Genomic DNA, 24,575 nt, shown 5'->3' with positions numbered 1-24,575 from the left:
AAAACCAATGAAAAAGAAAATAGGGAAAAATCAAAGGGAACCCCAAAGTTGGTTACTTGAATAGATCAACAAAATTGATAAAATCCAGGAAAAAAGGCAGGAAAACAGAGATAACCAAAATCAAAAATGACAGTGGGGAATGTAGTCAATAATATTATAATAACTATGTATGGTGTCAGATGGGTACTAGACTTATTGGAGTGATCCCTTGGTAAGTTATAAAAATGTCTAATATCTGTGCTATATTCCTGCAACTAATACAGTGTTGTATGTCAACTGTAATTGAAAGGAAAATTTTTTTAAGTAAAAACAAAAGTACACCTGACACTAATATATTGTATGTAAACTGTAATTGAAATTTTTTTTTAGTGGGGAGCGGGGAGGCGGGGAGATGGCTTCAATGGTTAATTCTATCAAACATTTAAATAAGAAATAATATCAATCATTTATAACACACTTCCAGAAAAGTGAATACTTCTCAACTCATTCCATGAGGCCATTATTACGCTGATTCGAAATGCCAGAAAAAGATAGCAAAAGAAAACTACAGGCCAACATCACTTCTGAATTATAGCAAAATCCTCAATTAAATATTAGTAAATTATACCAAATACCTCTTTCTGCAGTGCTGTTAATGGTCCATTTCTTGACCTACTGGTAAATCACTGAGCTGAATATTTTTGTCTTGTGCACTTACCTGTGTTATGGTTCAAGGTTTTAAAAGTTTTAAATACATATACAATAAAGAAAAGAATGCCTAGTCTATGCTTTCAAAATACAAGTAATTTAGTAAAAGATAAAAACTGATAGAAAAATAAAAATTGTGGCAGAATATGACAACTACCTTCTTTAAAAGGTATACAGTATTAAGAGGAAATAATTTCATCTATTTATGTTACTGGTTTTATTTTTGAGGCGATATGGAAAGAAAAAGACAAGAAAAACTTTAAAAAGGAAATAAGATTTGGGGTGCTTTAACCATGATTAGGTAAAATTGCAATTAGGTGAAGAAAAAGAAAAATTTAGGTAGAGATCTGCATGAGCAAAGCTTGAAGACTATTTGGGAGAAACATAATTCAGTTTTGACTCCACCATTACATGTACAGATGAAAAGAATCACTTGAAGGCCAAGCAGAAGATATATGAACTTACTTAAAGTGTAGACACAGTAATTTAATTGTGCGGATCAGGAAAAAGACAAACCATTTGCTTTGGAGTAGTAGTTTGGGAGGTAGTAAGTTTAATGGATTGGATAAGGGAGACAGAAAGGGATAGTAGCAGTTAAGGGACTAAAGCAGTGATTCTCAACCATTTTCTCAACCTTTCAGGAGTTAGGTGGTGAGATCAAAAAAATTTTTTCATGACATGTTATTTGCCCTTTTCAATCTCAATTTTTCAAGTTTCCAGATACTATATGACGTGTGTCTTCTATTAAATAAGGTAGTAAAGATTTAAAACTGAAAAGTCGAGATATATTTTTAAGTATAAAAGTACAAAAAAACCCACTCTTGCTAATTGTTTTGTAAAATAGTTACATTTTCATTAAAAATGTTATTTATGTTAACATGTGATGGTTTATAATTTTAATATGAATTGAATTTTTAAAGTTCTAATTTTGAATTAATTAAATGTGGATAGATGCAATCCATATAAAAAAGCTCTTTGAGGTCCTCAATAATTTTTTTAGTATAAAAGGGTCTGAGCCCAAAAGGGTTCAGAACTTTTGAAAAGAATTAAGAACATAAAACATAATTGTGGTAATAAGAATGGAATGGAAAAGATTAAAGATATTGCAGAGAAAGAATTGATATAAATATAGGGGCAAAATAGGAAAAGGGACAAAGAAGAATCCAAAAGTTCAGCCTAAATGATTTGGGAGAATGACAGATTAAGAGATAAGGAAATAAAAAAGATTAGAGAGTTTGCGGGTGGCCAGAATTCAGTTTTGACACAAATGAAATGCCAGCCAAGCAGCCAAGGAGAGACATATAAGAAAATAAAATATATAAGGGTAGGATATAGTTTGATGGTCATGTGTGTAATGAAAGGTCACATTGTTTTGGTATCTAGCACAACTGAGCATCATTTCAAGCAAAAATATATCCACGAGCATTACTGCAAATATCTTACATTACTTGTCCTCAGTTCCTTGGTGGAAGGTTGTTCTAGTTTTTTCTAAAAAATATCTCTTATATTGCCAATTCTAGAAGCTTCTGAGTTACACTTATTTTTACTAAGTGCTTTTTAATATTTTCTTAGTCTTGGCTAAATTGCTGTAGACAATTAGCAATTTCTAAGAGGCAGTCAGTGTAGTCATAGGCGAACCAGAGAAATGACAGAAGACATCATTCTCATTAGTCACTTTCTCTGAAGGTCATTTTCTTCAACTTATAAAAGAAGGTGAATATGCATAATCTATAAGGCTTTCTTAGATCTAAAATTTTATGAAACAGCTATCAGCCCCCTTAATCATGAACAAACATATACACCCCAGCCTCCGAGAGTTACAGAACCAACCTAGATGTTAACTAGCAATATCTTTCTCAACTATCTGTTGTTGTTCCTATGTAAAGTAGGATTGTCTTTAAATTTATTTTAAAAGCCACCTCTTCAGAACTTTCAGAGTAGTCCTGAATCTTGTATTTAGTCAACAAATTTGCCTTTACCTGACAGACCTCTTGGTTTTGCATATTTTAAGTGTATTCTGCTCTAACACCACAACCCCTACTCTCAATTCTCTACCTCCCATCACCTTTCCAGGCTAAAGAGTTCTGATTGTTTGCTTAATCTTAAAAACTCCGGCATCCCATTGATCCTTTAAATTGCCCATTTCTATATTTTCTTCAATTCTATTAAGTCTTTCTTGAAGTCATAGGATTAAAGATGAATAATTGCTGGCAGAATAATGTTATTATTAGGGGGAAAAAAGCCATCACATTCCTGGGCTTTTCGGTGGCAATGTATCAAGTTGCAATCTTCATGGAATTGTTTATGAATTATAGTTTATAGCGTGCTTATCTTTCATTTTACGAGCAAAATAATTTTTTTTCCAAATGAAATTTTATATAATATCTCACTATAAAACAGGTCATAAAATGCAACTGCTCTGATTGAGGTTTGTAAAGGCCTAACGCCCCACAGATTTGGTCGGCCCTTGTCTTTCTTTTACATCCCATCCAAAAAAGGCCCGTTAGGGTGCTTCCCAAATGGCATGAAGTACACCATGAAAATCATCACTTCATAGCATCTTTATATACTAAAGATGACAATATACATGTAAGAATTGAAGCTTCAAATAAAATAAATCAATTACTTCATAAGGCCTCTACTGTAATATCAATAAAACATAAAATTCATTTCTTCTCAATTTACTCAAACACATAATATTAAACTTTTCACAGTGTATTTTAGAAAAAAACCCCTTTTAAGTAGTCAAAGAAGTATAAAGCATTAACTTAAATACTGACTGTCATATATGACATCGGGAAGAACAATTAGTAATTCCTTCTATAATAGATGCTAATATAGTACAAGATATCAAACACACATTAGCAGTGATCAATATTAATTTTTATTGACATTTGCTTATAAGTTTGCTGCTTTCGAGTAGAGCTAAACTTCAAGTGCTGAGTTAGTTCCAGCTGTATTTCCATCAACTGAATTATAGCAGTAAATTTCCTGTATGTTACCCTAGGCTTATGTCCCAGAAACTAAAACAAACCTTCCCAATCTGTCTAGATACTGGAACACAGATTTAACATTTGTTTTTAAAATATTGAGTGGTTACTCAAAAATCAAACATACTATAAAGAAAACAATGTTTGTTTATATAACCTGGCTCAGAGAATTTCTGATTACATAACATTGTAAATAAGGTAATCAATCTTCTTCCAAATTATTTAATTCTCATAATGTATAATTAAGCATTTATTTTACAAAATTTTAACTCTTTGAGAAATTGATTCTCTCCCAATTAGGCTTTTATAAGATCTCCCCTCCCCACCAAGAAACAACCCACACTGACTCCAAATCTTACAAAGGAACTATTATCTTGAACTAAGCTCGTCAGAAGTGTTCATATTTCCTTTCTACTGTTAAACTCCATAGTTTAATGCAAAATAGAGAATGTGCTATCCAAACTAAAATAATATGGCATTTGAGCAGTTCAAGCTTTAAAAAGACTAGAACGTTCATAGCCTGATGAAAAAAATGACAAGAATGGAGACATAACTACTGTAGTAAACACAAAACTTTGGCCATTAATGGGTCAGAAATAATGGCTAACGCTCATACTTTAAGCTCATCAATGTCATATTAAAAAAAAGTGACAACAGACATTTGGCAAAAACCTAAATTATCCCAAATTCTCTAATGGGAAGTTATTTTTAATGCATCACTCTAAAATTATACACTTCAATCACTCATGTTTTCCTTTTAAGACAATTCAGAAGAAATGATTCTATTTAAACTTAACCTAGCTTTTCCTCTCACATTTTTACATAAAATTACTAAAATCACAATTCTAAGGGATTTCTTTTTAATCATACAAATATATGCTTAAACTGCAGTAAAGAAATTAGATCTTTCTTATTCTATCTAGAATGATGTTACCAAATTTGTAAGAACTCTTTTCCACAGCTTTTCTTTATAATAATCATGATTTATGAAAAATGCATCTTAATTCCACAGCAAACTAGCATCCATGCTTATTCCACATAGGTACTGCCAGTGGTCCCTGAGGTGTCCTTTCAACAATGATAAACTCATCAGGGTTGCCGAATGCCTCATAGAAAACCAATAAATCTTGTATTGCATGCTCCTCAATCTGAAAGGAGGGAAGAAAAAAAAAAAGATTTGCTTTATTCTTTAATTATAAACTAAAGATTATATCAGCTTTCCAATTTCCTTTTGTGGAACTACCATTTTCTATGGGTATAATACAGTGAAATTAAATTAGGTATCCTGCTATCCTATTGGCAAGAAGAGGGCTGAAGGCCTGAAACCTGAGCTAGAATAATCAGATACCTGCCTTTCCTTGAATTTTAATCTTGAGTAGAAAAAAAAACAAACTGAAAGCAGTTGTTGGAGTTCATTCATTCCAATAGTTTCACTCTGTGAGATACTTTGTTAGTGTACAAGTTTTCTAACACTGGCTTCTAAACTCTCTAGGGCAGCTAGGGCTCTCTAGTCTTTCAGCTTAGTCTGTAGAATCTTAATACCCCTCAATAAATTCTCTTTTCCTTAAGTAAGCTAGAGTTGGGGTCTGCTGCTTACAACCTAAGAACTCTTAATGATTCTTACTGAAATTCTGAGGCAGTGTAGAGTGCTAAATAATGCCAAGTTCTCTTCTGGTCTCTTAAAACAGTTCAAAGCATCATCAGTACTAAAAATATTAGCTTTATCACAATTTATTAGTTCTAAATTAGTTATCCTGAATACTGCAATTAATATTTAAATTGATGAATGTCTGTTTAGTTTTACATTGCATTCACATTTTAATGTGATAAATATATGCACCTACACAAAGCAAACGAACATAATTTTCTTAAGACCTAAGGATAGAATGTAGTGTAATTCTTCCCTAAGGCATGTTCTTTACCTGAATCAAAGCCAGGGGTTTTTCTCGACTTCTGATAAGTGCTGCTTCCTGTTGTAGTTCTTCTTCTACAATAGACGCAAAAGTGACTGGGGCTACCACAGAAGGAGCAGTCAATGAAGAAGACAGCCAGGGACTGAAAGAATAGTAATAATGAGTTCTTATTCATCTTCTCGAATTTTTGCACATAAAACCTCCTCTTTAACAGTGTTACATTTTTTCCCAGTGACTTACGACATAAGGGGTCTGGAAGCTTTTGCATTCCATTTACAGAATGATGAGGTGAGAAATAGAAAAGAACTAATATTTCATTTGGACCAGTGCCGTAGAGAAAATTTTGGAAAACATCAAAAAGTGAGATGGAGCAAGAGCAATGTGACAACAGAAAGATAACTCAAACTGTGCAGCATAAAGTATTCAAATAATACATTCTATTCAATATCATACTATTCCCAATTTCTTAATATTCTTTTCAGTGCTAAGCAAAAGAATACCTTTGGAGGTCCCAAAGCTAATTAACCTTACTTGTGACTGTCTAGAAGTGGCAGATCTGAAATATGGTTGCCTTCTGGTCCTGGGATACCATGAGTAGAGCATCTGCAAAACAAATGCCAAAACTGAAAATTAAAGCTTCCAGTAACATCAGTAAAACAGCTTATTAATAGAAAGACAGAGGAGGAATTGCAACCCCCTAACTCAGGAGACAAATTAATGTGTGCAGTCAGACTTACCTTTAAAATTATAAGCAAAGAAAAAAAATTAGAGGTCTTATAAAATCTTGGTATTATTTACCATAGGGGAACATCTTGCTTGTGAGAATGGTTTCTTTTTTAAATAATATCATATAGCCATTTATTGTAATCAAACGTATATTAAGAAATACAACTTTGCAAAGAATGTTTTACATTAATATTTTATGACTAAAAGTGACAAATTAGCACTGTTTCAAAATATAGGAGGTCCTAGAGTAACATCCTTTTGTTCATCCTTTTGTTCAATGTCGTTTAGTTATGTTGATGAAATGCCACAGGAACTTTTATTTTTATAAATTAGCCTACCGTAAAATTGGTTTCATTATATTCACTTTGCTTAAAGTTGCAAAACCTGTTGATGACATTAAGTGAGGATTCACTGTATATAGAAACCAGATAATTAGCTGCCAAATTTTGTGAGTGACTACAATATAGTAAATAGTTTTGACAAGCTAGGGATTACAGATAAAACAGAAATATAAAACATGATCTCTGACTTCCAAGAACTCAAACTAGATGAGGAAATAACATATAAAATGACATATAGTACAACAAAAATGACACTAAGACACTAAGAAACTGAGGTCTACTAACTATAAAGACTATAAAAATCAAAAAGATTTGGTCATTTGAAAGGACCTCACGGAGAAGTCAATAAAAGAGGATGAGGAGAGTAGGAAGCATTCCTGTAAGGGGGAAAATCAGCAAAGGTATTATAGAGACTGGTCTAAGTATGGAATTTTAGAGTTAGAAAGGTACCTAGAGATTACGTCGATTAATCCGACGTTGTCTTTTGACAATGAGCAAACGTAGGCCTAGACAGGTTTAACAACAAAGTCAGAGTGTGAACAAATAGTGCCTAAAATAATGACTTCCTGATTCATTTATGTACATTTATTAGAAATATGGCAGCACCATGGTGTCGAAAACTAGGCTAATTAAAACTAAGTCCCTTCTCCTCAAAAAACTCTGGTAGGAGAGATTTTAAAATGTATTTAAGCAATGATAAAACAACGTTAGTGTACTATAATTGATATCTACACCAACATGTACAAACTACTATGGATTTGCAGAAGAAATTAAAATAATAGAGAAGGGAGTATATGATGTTGGCTTCACTGAGGAAATGACATTAAAATGAGGAGAGTGACATTGAGATAAGAGTTTTGGTTGTACAAATATAGAAATGGTGAAAGATGCTGGTGGCTCAAATAAAGGTAGGCTGTTCTTTTCAATAAACAGAATGAGTGAATTAAAAGTATGGAAGAGATTAAAAGGGAAATAAAGTTAAAATGAAACAGTGAAAGCTAAAATGTTTAGACCTGACGTGTGGGCAAATTTACAGTGAGTATTTTTATATACAGTATCTCATTTAATCTTTGCAATACTCTGTGAAGGAAGTATTTAATTTCCCTTATATTGATTAGGAAACAGAGACTCAGAGTATAATTTGCCTGATTCACAAATTGGGTAAATGGCAGACACAGAACTCAAATCCAGGCTATTTTGACTCAGAGTCTACAGTCTTTTCAGTTATCACAAAGCTTCATTTATTTCTAGTATTCCCCTTAGTGTAGAATATATTCCATTACAAATGTCTTCTCATTCTTTAAAAACTGGCTCAAATATCACCTTCTCTCTGCTCCTACTGCACTTCAGTTACTATTACAGAGCTTCATATGCTGTGCTCTTATTGTTTGCAAGTCTGTCTTAACAGTAGTCTCTCAAGGTACAGGGCTATGTTTCATTCATCTTTGTATCTCAGTGTCTGGCAGAACACCTGGAACATAGCTGTTGTGAAAAAGTAATTAGAGAATAAATAACTGAGGCAGAAAACCAAAGAATTTTAAATATGGGATAAAATAAAAGCAGAGTATTTTCCTAAAAAGTTCCTTATTCCTTTGAATTACTAGTAATTTTTTTCTCCAAATGTAAGCAGTGAAATACAAATGGAAATGAAAATAGGTATAGTTACAGGGTTCTTAGTTTTAAGGAAGTTCTATGCTGCATTCCTGACCTATGACATCCAAAATAAGAGAAGTCTCCAGGATAAAATAAAAGATGACCATGAGAAAATTTAAGCCAAAGAGATGAACTAGAAAGCTTTGGGATAAACATGTTATGAGGTGATGAGAATCTAGATTAAGATGACTATAAAATAAATGGAAAAATTCTACATTCTGTTGGAATAGATAACTACCTTAAACAGAGTCTTGGTTAAGTTCCTTGAAAGGTCCTAAAGTCAGTCTAAGGCCTTCTGGGGCATAAAAGCATAATGCAAAACAAAAACAGATAATGATTGAAGTGGTGCTCAAAAATCATCCTGATGTCTGGAGATCGGCTAACGTGTTTTGACACTTTCAAAGAAATTCAAAAATAATGTCGAACCAATCAGTATTTAAATGTTAAGCTATAAGCTCTGTCTTAAAAAATGGTATATCACTGGCTAACAGAATTAAATATTAGGACTAAAGTATCTTATATATGCCTTGTTAAATCAAAGTTAAGCGATCAGAGCTTACGTATAACTATGTAACATTTTATAATTTATAAAGTACTATCATATATATTATCTGATTAAACCTTAATAAACCTATGAGATAGGAATCACTGTTCTCATTTCATGTGCAATGAAACATATTCAGAAAGGTCCACATGCAAGGGCTATTCTAAGTGTTAGACTGAAACTCAAATCTGATCATAGAATTATAATCCTAGAATTCTTTCCACTAATGACTTTTCAATGGATAATTTCATTAATTACAAATTTATCCAAACAACTTGAAGTCTGTCAAAATTTCATCTCAGAATGAAGCAAAATTGCTAAACAAAATGGAACTATTATTAAACAAGTATAAAAAACATTCTAAGCTTTCAGAAAATATAGCATTATTAAGCTTAAGGTATTTGCAACACAGAAATAGACATCTCAATAGACAATTTGTATAAAATTTATGTAGGCTAACTAAAATCTTTCAAATACTTTCAACTGAAGGATATTAATCATGCTGAATTTAGACTTTAAGAGGAATAAATTACTTTTTTGCTCATACAAGTGACTTTTTAAAAAATTTGTTATTAGCTTAACTACAAAGATTTTTATATAAGATTAGAGCTGATATAGTGATTTTGACTGACAATTAGTTTTTCTCACTAATTAGAAACACAAGACCACATTTTCTGCTCAGAATTATATAAAGAGTTATTTATGAAAAAGATTTTTAAAAAGTTTTAATGATATAAAATATATACAAAATAATACTGCACATCAACTGTAATTGTAAAATAAAAATAAAACACTTTAAAATGAAAAAGAACCCATAAGTAACAATAAACAAATAGAAATTGCATAAATCCCTCTTTTCTACATTTAACCAACCTCCCAAATAACATTGTTATTCTTGGATTTCCTTAGCCTTGGGGGAAAAAAATTACATTTTCTACAATTAAAACAAGAATGTGTGATTGGTAGAACTTCCTGAGATAAGCCCCCCAATCCCTGCCACTCCCCCTCCCCAATTCCCTAAAGAACCATAAGCATTCCTGTCTTCTTGCTTAATTCCCACTATTTCCTCTGTTTACACTGTCCTTTCTCCTCTCCATTTAAAAATCCCATCCTATGTTCAAAAGCTTGTGGCAATGAAATAGATCAATATTTTTTCTAGTATTATTTATATGACCATAAGGATAATGATGGAATATTTGGAATTGAATTTGAAATGTTTATGAACTAATACTCAAGCCTTTCTTCCTCAATGAAGTTTTCCTTACAACTCTAGCCATAATTTTGTCCTTCTCTGAGCCACTCATCTGGCACTTAATCATATATTACTCTGTAATGTCTTTAATACTGTTATATTGTATTATAATTTCATTCTTGTTCTGTCATTTAATTTCCATGTATGCATATTTAGACTTACCAACTAGATATCAAATACATTTAATGATGGGCCTGTGTATTATATACTTCTATATACCTGAGAGGCCAACAGATTGTTGTACATATATCAGGTGTCCCATAATTTAGTGAATTAATATTCTACTTCATCTGTTATGTTTTATTATTTCCTTTTTAAAAAAACTTATGATTACATAGTTTTGATGAAATTAAAAAATGAAACTCAAGCTGTTTTCTTTCTCAGTGATCAGATAACACACAGCTATTTAAAACATTAACTTCCACTTACCAAACAGCCAAGGTAAGGATAGAATGATACTATCACATATTCCTTTAACTAAAATTTCCAAAGCACTATAACGGCATACCCTACTTTTCATAATTAAGTGCCCTGATGTTATAGCACACTCTAGTGATCAACTATGAAACCACAGATCCTTAATATTAAGAGTTCCATGACAAATAAAAATATCCAAAATAAGATATTTTAATATATATTGTTAGTATTTAAAATATTTAAAATTTACAAAAATGAAGTTGTTTATAACTTAAAGTTTATACACTTAAGGCATAAATTTGCTATATCAGAAACAAATGTTACTTGAGAGAGAGCTACAATTTTATTTCATTTATTTATCCCGTCATTCACTAAATGCTGACTGAGCACCTACTAGATGCTAAGAAACATTTTAAGCATTGGTGAAGAGCAAAGAGATCAATCTTCTTTGCTCTCACTGAACACATAGTTGAATACACAGACATTAAAATACTTGTAACAGAAACCATTAAACAAAGAATCACACTAATATTAAGTATAACTGTGAAAACTGAAGAGTGAGAAGTGTGATGAGTGAGAAGTGCGTTGAGATCATATAACAGGAAACAGACCCTGAAAGGGAAGTCAAACTTCGCCAAAGAATATGGCTGAATGGAAACTGAAAGAAGAATCAGAGTCAACTAGTCAAAGGGTATATAGGTGGGAAGAAGTAAATTGTATCTGAGAAACCAAGAGAAGGCCAAGATGGCTGGAATACAGAAATCATGTTAAAAGATGATCATCAAAAGGTTGGCAGGAGCCAGACTAGGTAGGCATTGAAGGCCATATAAGAATTCTAGCTTTTATCCTAAGAGCAGTAAAATCTGTGCTTGAAAAAGAATACACTGCCTTAATGTACTGAAAGAAAAGAAGAAAGGCCATGGCAGGACCGGTTAGGAGGCTTACTCAGGTAGCCTAGGTAAAAGATCACAGTAGCCTGAATGAAGGTGACGGGAGTGGAGACTAAATTTAATATATGGATTTGAGAAATATTTGAGATAAAACTGGAATGTCCTGATGATAGACTGGACATTGGTAAGGAAGATGGACATGCCAAAGATTTGCAAATGCCACTTATCGAGTAAGAAAAATCAGGAAGAATGAGCTCTTCAATATATCACCTGTATTTTTGTTTCAGATTTTGGTTTTATGAGAGAGGTATAAGAAAAAAACATTAAGTTTGGTTTTGGACATAAAGTTTAGGGTATTTCTAACATTCAAATAGAATGAAGGCAGTTGGATAACTAAGTCTGAAGCTCAGATAATAGATGTGGGCAGGCAATATAAACTTTGAGTCTCTAGTGTACAGGTAATAATTGAACATAGCTCATGGAACAGACAGTGTAGAAATAATATAGAATGAAATGAGAAGATGACCTGAGTACAAGTCATATAGAAAGTCCATGGTGTTGGCAATATGAAGGTCACTGGTGAACTTAGCCTAAATTGTTTCAGTTTAGTAATGAGACTGGAAGCCAAAATAGATTATGAAGTGAGTAGGAGCTGCCAGCTCTTTTGAGAAATCTGGCTGTGAAGGGAGTAGGTGATTGGTAATGAGAGAACAATTGCTAGAAAAAAGTGTGGGGTTGAGTAAGGAATTGATTATCTTATCCCAGAAGACAGAGACCTGAGCATATTCAAAACCAGATGGGAAAAATCTACGTAAAAGGAAAAGGTTAAATATCCACAAGAAAAGACAGGGATAATTATTAGTTTTAAGGCTTCTGAAGTGGAAAAGGGTTAAGATACAAGCAGAAGTATAAATATTAGCCTTAGATGGGAAGGGTAACTCTTCTATTGCAAAACAAAAGAGGAGGATAAGATGAATACAAACAGAAGCAGATTTGTGTGTCTCACAGTAGGAAAATAAAGAAGTTACATACCTTTCTATTTAAAAACATCGACATCACTACAGGCCATCACTCATGATACAACTTTAAAAAAAAAACTTTTTCTTACGTCAAAAAAGACTGTATTATATTCAGTTTTTAAAAATACAAAAGATGTAGAGTCATTACAGAAGATAACAGATAACTGAATTTTTTCTAATTAAAAATATTTGCCTGGAATAGACAACTCTAATAAGAGATGTATATATGACTATTTTAAAACATTTGATTATCATTATGTATGTAATAGATACAAAACATATGTGGTATGTATGTGTACAAGTGGCACTCAAATGTAGTTAGACATAAACATCATTTTTACTGTCAAAGTTTAACAACACTAAAGGTACATGTATGCATTTACGATATAAACTTCTTTTAAAAACATTGGACTTTAAAAATCAGTATCAAAAATAGCTAAAGAAACAACTAGAAACACTCAAAGGTCCAGCAACAGATGTATACAGACTGTTTCATATCCATAGTGAAAAACTACTCAGCAATAAAATGGAGTGAACTATTGATACACATAACAACTTGGACCAATCTCAATATGTGCTGAGTCAAAAAAACAGATTATTTAAAAAATTACATACAGAATGAATCTATTGATATGAAACTCTGGAATAGACAAGCTAGTCTATACTGACTGAAGCAGGTTAGTAGTGGCAGAGGGAGTAGGATGAGAAAGGGAGGCAGGGATTACCAAGAGAACTTCTGAGAATAACAGTTATATTCACTGTCGAAGGTGGCTGGTGATGATGGTTTAACAGGTGTATGTGTATGCCAAAACTTCAAATTGTTTACTTTAAATATACAGTTTATTGTAAGCCAATTATACCAAAATAAAACTTATAAAAGACATGTTAATTTTGAATGTAAAAGAATGTATAAAAATCTGCCTTATAAAAATTTAAAGACCACTTCAGAACATAAAACCACCATAGAACATTTTACAGTAGAAAATGTGTAAGTTTATTTTATTACCTTACAACTTTTGGAGCCTGGGAATTCTCAATTCCTTTAAAACAAACTTTTTTGATATGATCTCCTGAATTATGGCCAGTAATAGATTTTTTTTCTTCTAAGAAATCCCGGAATGACTTGGATGAAAATGAATGTAGAGAAGATGACCTGTAAAAGACACCAAATATCGTGTAAAATATCCATTTTTTAAAAAACGTCATTGCTAGAAGCCACAAGGGGACAATGGAAAGAACGCAGGCCAAAAATTTAACAATGATATTATATAATTACAGTTTTCAATGCAATGTTGGATTCTTGCTGTCAACTGTGAACTAATCAAACCTATGTGATAAGAAAAAGCAATATAGACTAACACTGGAGGGAACCCAGATATTGAATGATAGCAGTGATATTAAAAACAGCTATTATAACTATGTCTCAGGTAACAACAAAAACTATGCTCAGCAAATTAGAGAATAAGTAAGCTCAGTAGAGGAAATGCTACTTCTGCTGAATAATGCTGGAAATGTTACTTCTTGATTTGAGTTCTGCTTGCATTTAAGATGTGTTCGGTTTGTGAAACTTCAACAACCCAAACGCATAACTGCACTTCTGTATATATATATGTTTCAATAACATTATTTAAAATTTAAACCTAATTTTACATGGACAGACTAGAAGAAATAAAATTTAAGTTGACCTAAATAATAAAAAATATAAAATCAATTACACCCAACACGATATTTTGAGAATTAGTTAAGTATAATGTATTTTAGAATACTAACCACCAAAATAGACAAAATAATCAAAAATTACCTATACAGATTTAGCTTCCAAAGACTGCATACTCAGATTTTTATGGTATCAGAATCTTTTCATGTAGCAATTTTTTTTTTTTTTTTTTACTTTACAATCAAGAACGGGTTAGGCACATAGGCACATAGGCTCTGTTGCTAGACTGGGTTCAGATCTTGGCTCTGCCACATGCTGGCTTTGACTCTGACTTTGATTTAACCTCTATGCTTCAGTTTCCTTATTAATAACATGTTCTCCATCATAATAGTGGTTATGAGGATCAAATATTAATTTATGTATTTAAAACTACTTGATTCAGAGAAGTGTTATGTAGATCTATTACTATCCGAAATTTTCACAGCATTTAACAAAACTAAAATTTTGATTTAAGAGAAAAAGAAGAAAATGAGAACACAGAAGTTCTGGCATGAAGAAATATATAAACAGTTAATAGGCTTAGTATCTCTTTCCTTCCTAGAATCTGATTTAAAAAATTTAATTCAAAAAGGACCATTAGTTAATACAGTTAATTTGTACACTAGAACTACAGTGTACCTTTAGTACAGTTTTCAGAATCCATAACATTTGTACACTAGAACTACAGTGTACCTTTAGTACAGTTTTCAGAATCCATAACATTAATCAAAATTATGAACAATCATTAAACAAATTCCTAATCTTATTTTAATTTTTTTCCTATTTACAGAAAACAAAATGGCCATTGTTAATAAGTGAACACAAATGATAACTGGATAATTCCCTAAAAAGTTAAATTCATACTTTGAAGAAATCATAAAATCTGCACCCAGATTAAGCTCATAAACTATTTAGGGTAACTCATAGAAAAGCAAGGCCTTCTGACTCTGACCAAATCGTATTTGCAAAACACTTTACATACATCATCTCATTTAATCCTTACAACAATCCTGACAGAGAAGAATTTTCATCACCACCTATGTTTAAAAGAGTACAACCAAAGTTCAGGGATCTCAACAATCATAGGATCACCAGAGATGAGGCAGGACTGGGATCCAAACCCAATTCTTAATGACCACAAAACTCATACTCTGCCATCTAGTCTACTACTGCCCTCAATAAGAAATCAAGACAACAATGCTCCTCAAAAAGTGCCAAAGGTAACACAGATGGGAGGAAAATGAGAATGATTCACTTTGTTTTGTTAGCATATGAGCTCAGCATCCATTCATAACAAAATAAGCTAAAATTTATCAAAATTCTGTTTAATCAATAAAGATTAAATCAGTACAAACTGCTTCACATAAGATTTTTCTTTAAAAAAGTTCACCAAAACTTAATACTTGTTAAGGAAATCAGTTAATCATGTGAACATATAGCAAAAGTAATAATTCATTTAAATAATAACAAACATTTATGTATTTGATTATACGATGTTGATAGTGCTATCCTAAAGTGTTCCATGTATTAACTCACAATACTCCTGTGAATCAGGTACTGTATTAGCCGCTTTATGGACAAGAAAAGTAAGACAGAAAGGTTAAATAACTGACCTAAGTTCACAATGCTACCAAATAACAGATTCACAATTTAAATTCAGGCAAGGCTCACTCCAGAACTCCAGCTTAATCACTATACTGTTGTGTCCACATTTAAGTCATTTACTCTAAGTAAAATCTTACATCATTATGAGAGATTTTCTTATTTATATCAAAAACATGACCTACTAAGGTATATATGTTAAAAATATTTCTTCAAAAGGAACTTAATCTGACTTTATCACAAAAATTTCCTTCAAACACATGCATACACAGAACATAAATTATATACATATACGAAAGAACCACTCCCCATTGTCTCACCACTCTTTTCTCTTCACGAAAGCATACATACCTGAAGGTTTCTATTGATAAACAAGCTAACTATGGTGTACAATGTTAGCATTAGCCATCTGGGAATACTGCTGGCAATTACTCTTACCAGAAAATCCAATAAATGTCTCCTATAAGCAATTCATGCCTCTAAATACAAAAACTTCACAATAACGTGTAGAAAAAGCACAAGTTGTCAGATTCACTATAATGGTAATCTGGGGACTTCTAGATGTAGTAAGCGATATTATAAAAAGGTAGTTATAATAAACATGTCCTTAAGAATAAGTACAGAAGCTGTGGCACATATATACAATGGAATATTACTCAGCCATAAGAAAAGATGAAACACTGCCAATTATGGACCGTGAGAAAATCATGCTAAGAAAAACAAGCCAGACTGAAAAAGTAGAAAATCACATGATATCACTTAGATGTGTGATATAAACCTAAAAGCAACAAATGAACAGGACGAACAGAGACACGGGACATACATGGACAATGGACTACCAGAGAGTAGGGGGGGAAGAGAAGAGAGGTTAGACAGGGTAAAGGGGGTCAAAATATGGGGGTTAGGGGCGGTGAAGTGAGTAAAGGGGATCAAATACATGGTAGCTGAAGGAAAATGGACTTTGGGTGGTAATCGCATAATAGAATATATATATATCAAATTATAATGTACACCTGAAAATTATATAATTGTATTAACCAACGTTACTCCAATAAACAAAAAAAAATAAGTACAGATAACAGTACATTCAAAATATCTTAAATTCACATGTTTATTAATCATGGACAGTATTTACCTATAAAATGTCTTACGTAGATTTCTTTAAATTAGTTATATTATTCTTTCCACTGATCATGCCATAATTTGAAACAGTATCTGATTTCCCACAATTTTACTTTTCCTAACTCATAGACTCTGGCTATTTTCCTTCTCAGCAGCCAGAGAAACTTCATGGAGAAGCATTTGTAGACATCTGTAGCCACCTAAAAAATTAATCAGGATTTGTTCCTCGGCTAAAGCAGCCCTGAAATTTTTGCTTTAATGAATAAAATTTCTAGTTCTAAAAAATTATATAATTAAAATTAGTGAAATTAAATAATTGAAATTTATTGGTTAGCTCTAAATGGAATTTGAAAGAACTTATATCATAAATCAAGTCAGGCAACAAAGACTGTGCATTCTCTCACTCAAGATGACTGGTGAGAAATGTTGTATTATTTCTCCAAGTAAAACACTGGATAATGAAAAGTGGCCAACTCCCATATACACTTGATGATTTCATGTTTGATTTAAAATCCGCCTGGTTAGAACTTTGTTGTAATGCAAGAACCAATTACTTTTAATACTTAACATACACGCCTAACTGCTGGTAGCAGGAGTACAACTATTTACTGGAAGTCATAAAGACTTGGTGAATTAATGTGTGAAGAAACTAGTGAAAATCCTTACTATGACTAGAAGCAAACTTAGAGAGCTGCTTTGTGATCTGCTAATGAACTGTACATTAACCTTAATATTAGAGTATAAAAACATCTAAGGAAATAAAATCGCATTAAATACTTCATCAGGAAGATGAAGATGTACCTTTGTGAAATATTTTTAAAAACTTAATAAATCACTACAATAATTAATACATTCTATAAAAACAACCTGTAAATAAGAGTAAAGTGCTAATTTTAGATTAATTTTCTACTTTTTACAAACTTTAAATTTTTTACAAAGTTTAAATGTTACAAACTTTGTTTAGGCCGTGTTCACAAGGGATATTTTCAGGAAAACAAATCTATTCCATTTTTAATTTCTTCAAGCATATACTATATGTATTTACACCCTATGTCTATCTGATTTAAAATCAAGCAACACACTAATGCAGCATTCTAAGGAGTCAAGAAAATTAACAACCTAATAATTATTTCCATTTATACTAAGCATGCATCAAAATTCAGGAATATCAAACATTAACCACTTTATGTAAATGTGTTCTTAAAATTTCTAACAAATGGTTTCTAATCTGTGCCATTAATTTAGGAAAAAATTTCCATAATCAAATAATAAATTATATGTATTTTATATATGCTTTATACATATATATTTATACATACATATTAACATACATATCTTACGTACATATATTTCACAGTCCATTGTTTAATGAGTATAAATAAAAGCAGTACATAAATTTTAAAGAATTTAGCAGAAATGACATTTTATGAAAATGTGATTGGAAAATTTAAATACAAATGAATAATTTTTTTTAAATAATTACAGTTTATTTTGTTTTTATGATTTTTTTCATTTAAGTATAGTGGATATACAATATTAATTTCAGGTATGCAATATAGTGATTTGACATTTTTATGTCTTACAATGTGATCACTCCACTAATTTAGCAGAAATTTAACAAAATAAAATAATTGGTCAAATTTTCTTGGTGTCCCAAAATACATAAAATTCATTATTCATTTGTATTTAAATTTTCATAAAATAAATGTATAATAAACATCTCTTAGGTTTCAGTCAAGAAAAAAATACCCTGATTATATTGTTGGCCAAATTTTATGGCATCTTTGTTCTTATGTTTCTAGAATTCTCTTTAACATGCCATTATAGATTTCTTTTGAAATTTAGATAGTCCTTTCAACATGGAAATCTGAGCTCATATTGCTAATAATTATGGAGAAAATTTTTTCTGAATTTGAAAATCAAAGTCTGAAGTTTCAGACAAATGACTACTTTAATCCACTCCCTGAAATCCCATATAAAGTAAACGTGGCCAGTAATTAGAAAGGCACAAACCCACAAAGGCAAAAAGTAAAGCATTAAGACAATGGCAAACTAAAATGGAAAAGAGCTAGAGAGATCACTGATGTAATGGAAATAAAAGAAAGCTAATTCTCATCAGCTGAAATGGTAGTAGGGTGTAAAGCTCAGAACCCTGAAAAGGCTCATATATTGGAGCCATCTTATGTTATCAGATCCTGAAGTAGGCATGAGGATGAAAACATGAAAATTAGTCTAAAGATTACTTATGGAGTGGTAAAGAATGTCAGACATCCTCCCTATCTCCATGTGGTCAGATGACTGTACCTCCTCTACCTTAGTAGAAGGAAAGTGTGATTGAAAATCACTAGAGGCAGGTAAAGTCCACATTGAATGGAGAGGTATATGAAAATCTATACCAAATGGTGAGAACCTTAGCCCCTTGAGCCTAACCTCTTTACCCTCCCTAATCAGCTTCCAGAATGCTGGCAACCAAATATGAAAATTAAGAGACAGACCCAGGAGAAAAAACATGGAAATACACAGTCAACCTGTTCCACACAGAAACACAGAGCTTCCAATCAAAACTTAAAAACAATAAAATAAAACATAATTAAACTACAAAACATACAAAGAGTATATAAACATGAATGTAAATCGAAGACTTTTTAACTTGTATAAATGTAATTATAAAGTTTTTTTTTTTAATCATCACGATCAGTTTTTTGTAAATTTTGTCATTTAGGTACAATGAGTATATTAGTTTCAGATGTACAATATAGTGATTTCACATTTTTATGCCTTACAATGTGATCGCTAAGTCTAGTAATCATCTATCACCATGCAAACATATCATCAGATTATTGACTATATTCCCTTTCATTTTTTTAATTCATCCCCCCACCCCATCTCTTTTGGTAACCATCCATGGTCTGTTTCTATGAGTCTGTTTGTTTCATGTTTTACATCCCACATATATGTGAAACAATACAGTATTTGTCTTTTTCTTACTTTTTCACTTAGCAAAATACCCTCTAGGCCCATCCATGTTGTCACAAATGGCAAGATTTCATTCTATTTCTGCGTATTATTCCATTGTGTGTATGCAAATCTTCTTTACCCATTCATCTATCAATGGTTGCTTCCATATTTTGCCTGCTGTAAATAATGTTGCACTGAACAGAGAGGTGGGTGGTTTGTATCTTTTCTAATTAGTGTTTTTGTTTTCTTCAGATAAATACTCAGAAGCAGAATTTGCTGGGTCATATGGTAGACTTATTTTTAGTTTTTTTCAGGAATATCTGTACTTTTTTCCATAGTGGCTGCACCAGTTTGCAGTCCCACCACAAAGACTGCCTTTACCCCACATCCTTGCCAATATGTTATTTGTTGACTTTTTGATAATAGCCATTTCTGACAGGTGTGAGGTGGTATCTCATTGTGGTTTTGATTTGCATTTCCCTGACAATTAGTGATGTTGAGCATCTTTTCATACCTACTGGCTATCTGTATGTCTTCTTTGGAGAAATGTCTTTTTGTGTCCTCTGCTCATTTTTTGATTGGACTGTTTTTGTTGTTGAGCTGTATGAGTTTGATATGTTTTGGATATATCATTTATGAATATATTCTCCCATTAAGTTATTTTTGTTTTGTTAATGGTTTCCTTTACTGTACAGAAGCTTTTTAGTTTGATTAAGTCCCATTTGTTTGTTTGCTTTTGTTTCCCTTGCTCGAGGGGATGCATCCAAAAAGACGTTACAGACTGATGTCAGATAATTTACTACCTGTTTTTTTTTCTAAGAGTTTCATGGTTTCAGGTCTTTAACACATTTTGAGTTTATTTTTGTATGTGGTATAAAAGAGTGGTCCAGTTTTTTTTTTTTTTTTTTTTGCTTCTGTCCAATTTTCCCTACGCCACTGTTGAAGAGACTACTATTACTCCATTGTCAATTAGCTGACCACATAAGCAAGGGTTTCTTTCTGGGCTCTCTATTCTGTTCCATTGATCTATGTGTGTTTTTGTGCTAGTATACTGTTTTGATTATTATAGCTTTGTAGTATAGTTTGAAATCAGGGAGCATTATATGTCCAATTTTGTTCAAGATTGCTTCAGCTATCTGTGATCTTTTGTGGTTCCATAAATACTTTCTATTTTTCTATTTCATTTATTTCTGCTCTGCTCTTTATTATTTCCTTCCTTCTACTTACTTTGGGTTTTGTTTGTTCCTCTTCTTCTAGTTTCTTTAGGTGTAACTATAGATTGTTTATTTGGGACTTTTCCTGCTTCTTGAAGTAGATCCATATAACTATAAACTTTCATCTTATAACTGCTTTTGCTGCATCTCATAAATTTTATAAGGTTATGTTTTTCAGTTTAATTTGTTTTAAAGTAGTTTTGATTTCCTCTTGATCCACTGGTTGTTTAGAAGCATGTTTTTAATTTCCACATATTTGTGTCTTTTTCCAGTTTTCTTTCTGCAGTTGATTTCTAGTTTAATGCCATTGTGGCCAGAAAATATTCTTGATATAATTTCAATCTTCTTGAATTTCTTGAGGCTTGTTTTGTAGCCTAGTATATGATCTATCCTAGTATATGAAAATGTTCCATGTGCACTTGAGAAAAATATGTAATCTACAGTTTTTGGATAAAGTGCTCTATTAATGTCTATAAAATTAAACTAGTCTAATGTATTTCAGGCCATTATTTCTTTATTAATTTTCTGTCTAGATGGTCTATCCATTGAAGTAAGTGGAGTATTAAAGTTCCCGACTATTATAGTATTACCGTTAATTTCTGCCTTTATGTCCATTAACATTTGCTTTATATACCTGGGTACTCTGCTGTTGGTTGTATAGGTATTTACAAATGATATATCCCCTTCTTGAATGGACCTCTTCAGAATTATGTAATGTCCTCCTTTGTCTTTTTACATTGTTTTGAAGTCTATTTTATCAATATAAGTACTGCCACACCAGTTTTCTTTTCGGTTCTATTTACATGGAATATCTTTGTCCCTCTCTTTACTTTCAGAGTGTGTCTTTTGATCGAAAGTGAGTCTCTTGTAGGCAGCATATAGGTGGATCATATTTTCTTATCCATTCTGCCACCTTATGTCTTTATTTTTTGACTTAAAAAACAAATTTATTGTCTCATATTCTGGAGGCTAGAGGTCTGAAATCAAGATTTTGGCAGAGTTGGTTACTTCTGAAGGCTGTGAGGGAGAATCTGTTCCATGCTTCTCTCCTAGCTTCGGGTAGTTTGCTTTCTTTGGTGTTTGTTGACTGTTGCAGCATAACTCCATTCTTCACATGGCAATTTCTCTATGTGTCTCTCCTTATGTCTTTTTTTCCCCTTCTTTGTCTTTTAATTGAAGCTTTTAGTTCATTTATGTTTAGAATAATTGACGGGTATGTGCTTATTGCCATTTTGTTGTTTTTTGGGTTTTTTTGTTCTCTACAATTTCTTTTTGATTTGTTGGTTCTGTTTTGACTGATTCCTTTCTCTTCGCTTTTTGTGCGCTTTTTGTGTATTTTTGGTTTATGGTTACCATGAGGTTAATATATTCCCATCTATATCTAACAGTCTATTTTAAGCTGATAGGCATTAAAGTCCAATTACATTCTAAAAGCAGTACATTTTTATTGCCCTCTCCACTGGTTCTTTTATATCTTTTTGTTTTGTGTAACTCGATTACTTATTGTCCTTATAGTTATTTTTGTTACTACTGTCTTTTAACCTTCCTATTAGCTTTGTAAGTGGTCAACTCACTATGATTATTGTATATTTGCCTTAAGCAGTGAAATTTTTTCCTTTCCTTTATTTTCTTATTTCTGGTAATGGCCGTGTCTGCATAAAGAAGACTCTTCAACATTTCTTGTAAGGCTGGTTTAGTGGTTGTGAACTTCTTTAGTTTTTGTTTGTCTGGGAAACTTTCTTCAAATCTGAATGATAACCTTGATGGATATAGCATCCTGGGTTGCAGATTCCATTTTTCATCACTTTAAATACCTCCTGCCATTCCTTTCTGGCCTGTGAAATTGCATCTAAGAAATCAGCTGATAGCCTTATAGGGTTTTCCTTGTATGTGACTTGATGTTTCATTCTTGCTGCCTTTAAGATTGTCTCCTTGTTCTTAATGTTTGCCACTTAAATTACAGTATGTCCTGCTCTAGGCTTGGAACTCTGTGCTTTCTATTTTTAGACATTATTTCTTCGAATACTCTTTCTGCCCATTTCTCTCTCTTTCGATCAATCATCTCCACCTCCCCCTCCTCCTCTTCTTCTATCCCAGAGATGTCTTATACTATCCTCATTTTTAAAATTTTTTTTTTCATTTTGCTGTTCTGATTGGGTGATCTTCACTATGCGGTCTTCTAGGTCACTAATCTATTATTCGGTATGAACCAAACTGATGTCAATTCCTTCTAAAGTATTTGTCATTTCTGACTGGTTCTTTATTATATTTTCTCTTTGTTTCAGTGCTGAGTTCCTCTATTGTACTCTCAAGTTTGTTGAGCATCCTTATGACCATTTCTTTGAATTCTTTATTAGGCAAATTACTTATCTCCGTTTCATTAGAGTTTTTCTCTGTAGTCTTTTCTTGTTCCTTCATTTGGGGCATATCCTTCTGCCTCCTCATTTTGTATGACTGTGTTTTTTTCCTATGAGTTGGAGAGAACAGCTATTATCTCCCAGTCTTGAAAGAGTGGTCTCTGTATAGATTGTGTTGAATAGTTTTGGCAGGCTGGTTATAGTCAGAGCTGAAACATGCAGTGCCTACTATGTCGCCTGGCGTGCGCATGCTCCCTTGCCTTTCTAATCTGGGTAGGGCTTCCTAATCTTGCTTTAACTGTCTGTGATCAGAGCAGGGTTACTTTGCACACTTGCAGCTCAAAGCCCTCCTAGCTCTGCCCTTTCTGTGGGTGGGGCAGCTACCATGCGCACATAGCCGTACATTACTAGTTCTGTACCCTTTCCAATGCATCTCTTCATGTGTCACACCCCTCTCACTCCATACAGGCAGCCCTGACTGCATTCCCTATTACTTTAATTGTAGGCCCTCTGAGCAGGGCCACTATGCATGCCTGCTTCTCAATGACCTACTAGCTCTGCCCTTTCTCTAGCTAGGGCAGCCATATGTGCGCAGAGCAACACCCCACTCACTCCATTCAGGGCAGCTCTGCATGTGGGTACCACAAAGTTTTCATAGCTCCGCACTTTCTTCAGGTGGGGCAGCCCCGCGTGTGTGTTTAGCAGTGCCCCACTATCTCCACACTTTCTCTGGACAGGGCAGTTCCACATGCAAGTACCATAGCATTTTACTAGCTCTACACACTCTCTAAGAGAGACAATCCTCATGTGAGCACACAGTAGTGCTCCACTATCTCTGCACTTCTTCTATACAGAGTAGCCCTGCAGGTGGGGCACTGCTGGGGTACATGAAACAGCATCCTGCTATACCGGCTGGATCAATCTCTGGCTGGAAGGGTCCCTTGTTTGCATGCTATAGCACCCTCCTGTTTCTGATGGAGTTAGTTCCAGGAGGGGTGACCAGGAACGCACCACAGCTCCCTGCAGCTTGGCCAGAAAACCTGGATAGAGCTCCATACACTATCCACAGGGGAAATGTAAACAATGGTCTTCACCAGTTCCTCCAATCCTGGGTTGTTCCCTCACCTCCTGGAGAGCTCTGTGGTGCCCCTTCTCTAAACACTAATTAAAATACCAAGAAGAAATTATATCTAA

The 24,575-nt window shown here is 32.9% G+C and overlaps 1 protein-coding gene across 2 annotated transcripts in view; it reads right to left on the bottom strand.

Moving 5' to 3' along the window:
• Window positions 1-3,548: 3,548 nt before the first annotated feature.
• Window positions 3,549-24,575, bottom strand: part of IBTK (inhibitor of Bruton tyrosine kinase) — a 77,524-nt gene continuing 56,497 nt past the window's right edge. For both annotated transcript variants that reach the window (XM_039853002.1, XM_039853001.1), the window contains exons 26-29: window positions 13,439-13,585; window positions 6,122-6,193; window positions 5,600-5,732; window positions 3,549-4,825 (exon numbers count right to left, since the gene is read on the bottom strand). In XM_039853002.1, the coding sequence (XP_039708936.1) occupies window positions 4,694-4,825; window positions 5,600-5,732; window positions 6,122-6,193; window positions 13,439-13,585 (484 nt within the window). In that variant the 3' untranslated portion in view covers window positions 3,549-4,693. The remainder of the gene's footprint in view (window positions 4,826-5,599; window positions 5,733-6,121; window positions 6,194-13,438; window positions 13,586-24,575) is intronic.

The sequence above is a fragment of the Pteropus medius genome, unplaced genomic scaffold (assembly GCF_902729225.1).
Source record: "Pteropus medius unplaced genomic scaffold, Ma_sr-lr_union100, whole genome shotgun sequence".
NCBI lineage: Eukaryota > Metazoa > Chordata > Mammalia > Chiroptera > Pteropodidae > Pteropus > Pteropus medius.
Note: the sequence above shows the minus strand (reverse complement) of the source record. Positions and strands in the feature narration are given on the sequence as shown.